At 54.6% G+C, this 2,412-nt stretch overlaps 1 protein-coding gene across 1 annotated transcript in view; it reads left to right on the plus strand.

Annotated features, from left to right (window-relative positions):
- Positions 1-1,155: 1,155 nt before the first annotated feature.
- Positions 1,156-2,412, plus strand: part of emilin3b (elastin microfibril interfacer 3b) — a 15,392-nt gene continuing 14,135 nt past the window's right edge. The window contains exon 1 of the mRNA XM_030367822.1: positions 1,156-1,640. Within this exon, the coding sequence (XP_030223682.1) occupies positions 1,462-1,640 (179 nt within the window). The 5' untranslated portion in view covers positions 1,156-1,461. The remainder of the gene's footprint in view (positions 1,641-2,412) is intronic.

The following is a 2,412-nucleotide window of genomic DNA, read 5'->3' on the forward strand; positions in this document are numbered from 1 at the left end:
TTTGGCAGTTAGTAGTTGGGGGACAGGGACAGGAGGGGGGGGGGGGTAGATATAAACTGAAGCCTTGGTCTGGAATTCTAATGAGGGACTGTGGCGAGGAGGTGGTCCATTGTCTCTGGAGCGGTGTCGTCTGAGCTGGGCACGCCAGAGCCCTGCACACGGCACTGCACACTGGAAACCGCCCGCACCCCCCGTTTTGATGTACAGCTGCTCCCCTTACAAACTGAAAATAGTCAAAAACATTTCTGAGAGGCCTGCGGCGAGCCGACTGATTGAAGGTAGGCAACACATGAGTGGAGAGAGCGAGCGGGAGCGAGGGAATGTGACGGAGCGAGAGACGGAGGGAAAGAGAGAGATAAGAGAGTGATGTGAGACAGAGATTTTGATGGGGTCGATCTGTTGGTAACAACCAGAAGCCTTTTCATGTGTATGCAATTCTGTGTGTGTTTCAGAGAGAGAGGACTTGAGCGAAAGACACATTATGGGCTGTCCCCCTGTATGCAGCGCAGTCTGAGCTGAGTTGGGGTGGGATATGTAAATGGGGGCTGTCTGTCTGCCGGCCCCCTCAGAGGCAGTGTGGGGTAGCAGGCTACTTTCTCTCCCTCTCCCTCTCTCGCTCTCTCTCTCTCTCTCACTTACACACAGACAAACACACACACACACACACACACACACACACACACACACACCCACACACACACCGAAACACTCACATACACAGTGCACATAACTTGGAGGGCTTAGCCTAGTCACCAGTTCTTAGACATACATACACACACACACATACACATACTCACACGTTCACGCACACTCCAACACACACATACGCACACACACACAAACACACACACGCACACACGTACACACACACACACACACACGTGTTACTGAAGTGTATTTGGTTCTAAAACTCACACTCTCACTCACTCACACACACACACACTCACACATAAACACACGCACACCAGCCCTGTATTTCCTTTCCCCCCCCCCTCATCTGGTCCTCTCTCTCCTCTCTCTCTCTCTCTCCTCTCTCTCTCTCTCTGCCCCCCCCCCCCACCCCCGACCTCCTCCCCCGCCTCCTCCAGCACACCTTTGTGTTGTGTGTTCCTTGCCCCTCATGCCTTTTTTTTCCCCCACCCTTTTTTTCCCTTCCTTGGATAGTTCTCCCCTCTCTCTCTCACTGTGCACTTGAGTGTGCTGCCGGAGAGCGAGAGCTGAAGACGTTCGGGGCGAGATGCTGCAGATCCTCCAGCTGTTTGGGCTCCACGCATCCCCCCGGGCCTGCTGAACAACAGGACCGCTCTGCACACACAGCGGGACCCCTCCACCACGTCCCTGCACCCAGCCAGCCGCGGCACCCACACACTCCTTGTCGATTTTCTAGCTTGAGGACTTTAAAAAACCAAAGCTGCTGTTCGTCGGCCACAAAGTGAAACTAAACCAAACCAGGGAACCGAGATGGGACGTCTGGTGGCGCTCTTACCCGCGGTGCTCCTCACGGCGTGGCTGGCCGCGGTGGACGGCAAAGGGACGTATTACGGAGGCCATGTCAACCCCTTCTATGGAAACCGATTCAACCTGTTCAAGGCTGGCGTCAACCCCCAGCTCATACCCAACAAGCCCATGACGCGTCACAAGTAAGTGTCCGAGAGCCTGGTCGTCTGGGGTCTGAGGCTGTCACAGAGTGGGGAGAGGGGGGGGGGGGGGGGGGGGGGGGGGTTCATTTCTCTGCCAATAGAAATATATGTGTTTCTCATTTTTTTTACCCCGGGCTTCCAAGTGAGTCCTCTGAGTGCTGGGGTATTGCGATCGGGGACCCCCGCCTCTGCACTGTATCCCTCCCACGGGCAGCACATGTCACTGGCCGATTACGAGAGTATGGCTTTGGTTAGCCGTTCTAGCCGGGGTTCACTCAGCGAGTCGTGAAGTGCCTCTCTGTTTTTCCTCTGGCCCCCGACACCAGCGGCCCCGCGCTGCGGTTCACACTTTAAACCATCTGCGGTCCAGGGTAAACATTAGCCTGTAGCGCCGCGACAATGCCACAGGGCATGGTGGAAAACAAAGCCATCCTTGTGGGCTTCGTGCTACAGGGGAGGGAAGGGGTGAAGGGGGTGCAGATCTGGCGACAGGAATATTGATCTGAGATGTGATGTGATGCGTGTGCGAGAGTGTGTGTGTGTGGGACTGAGTTAAAGACAGACGTTCAGCAGACTTACAGAGCAAGCGGGTACCCCTGGCCCAGAAGGGAGTGGTGCAACTCACCAGCTACGTAAAAGCAACAGTCCATTGGCAGACGTCAGGGTCCTGGGCAAAGATTGATCAATTCAGTTTTCAGCCAATAGCAACAATGGCTTCAAATGTACATATTTTTCCATTTTAATCAGTGAATCCAGCCCAATGAAAACACTA

This window comes from Gadus morhua, chromosome 1, assembly GCF_902167405.1.
Source record: "Gadus morhua chromosome 1, gadMor3.0, whole genome shotgun sequence".
Lineage (NCBI taxonomy): Eukaryota > Metazoa > Chordata > Actinopteri > Gadiformes > Gadidae > Gadus > Gadus morhua.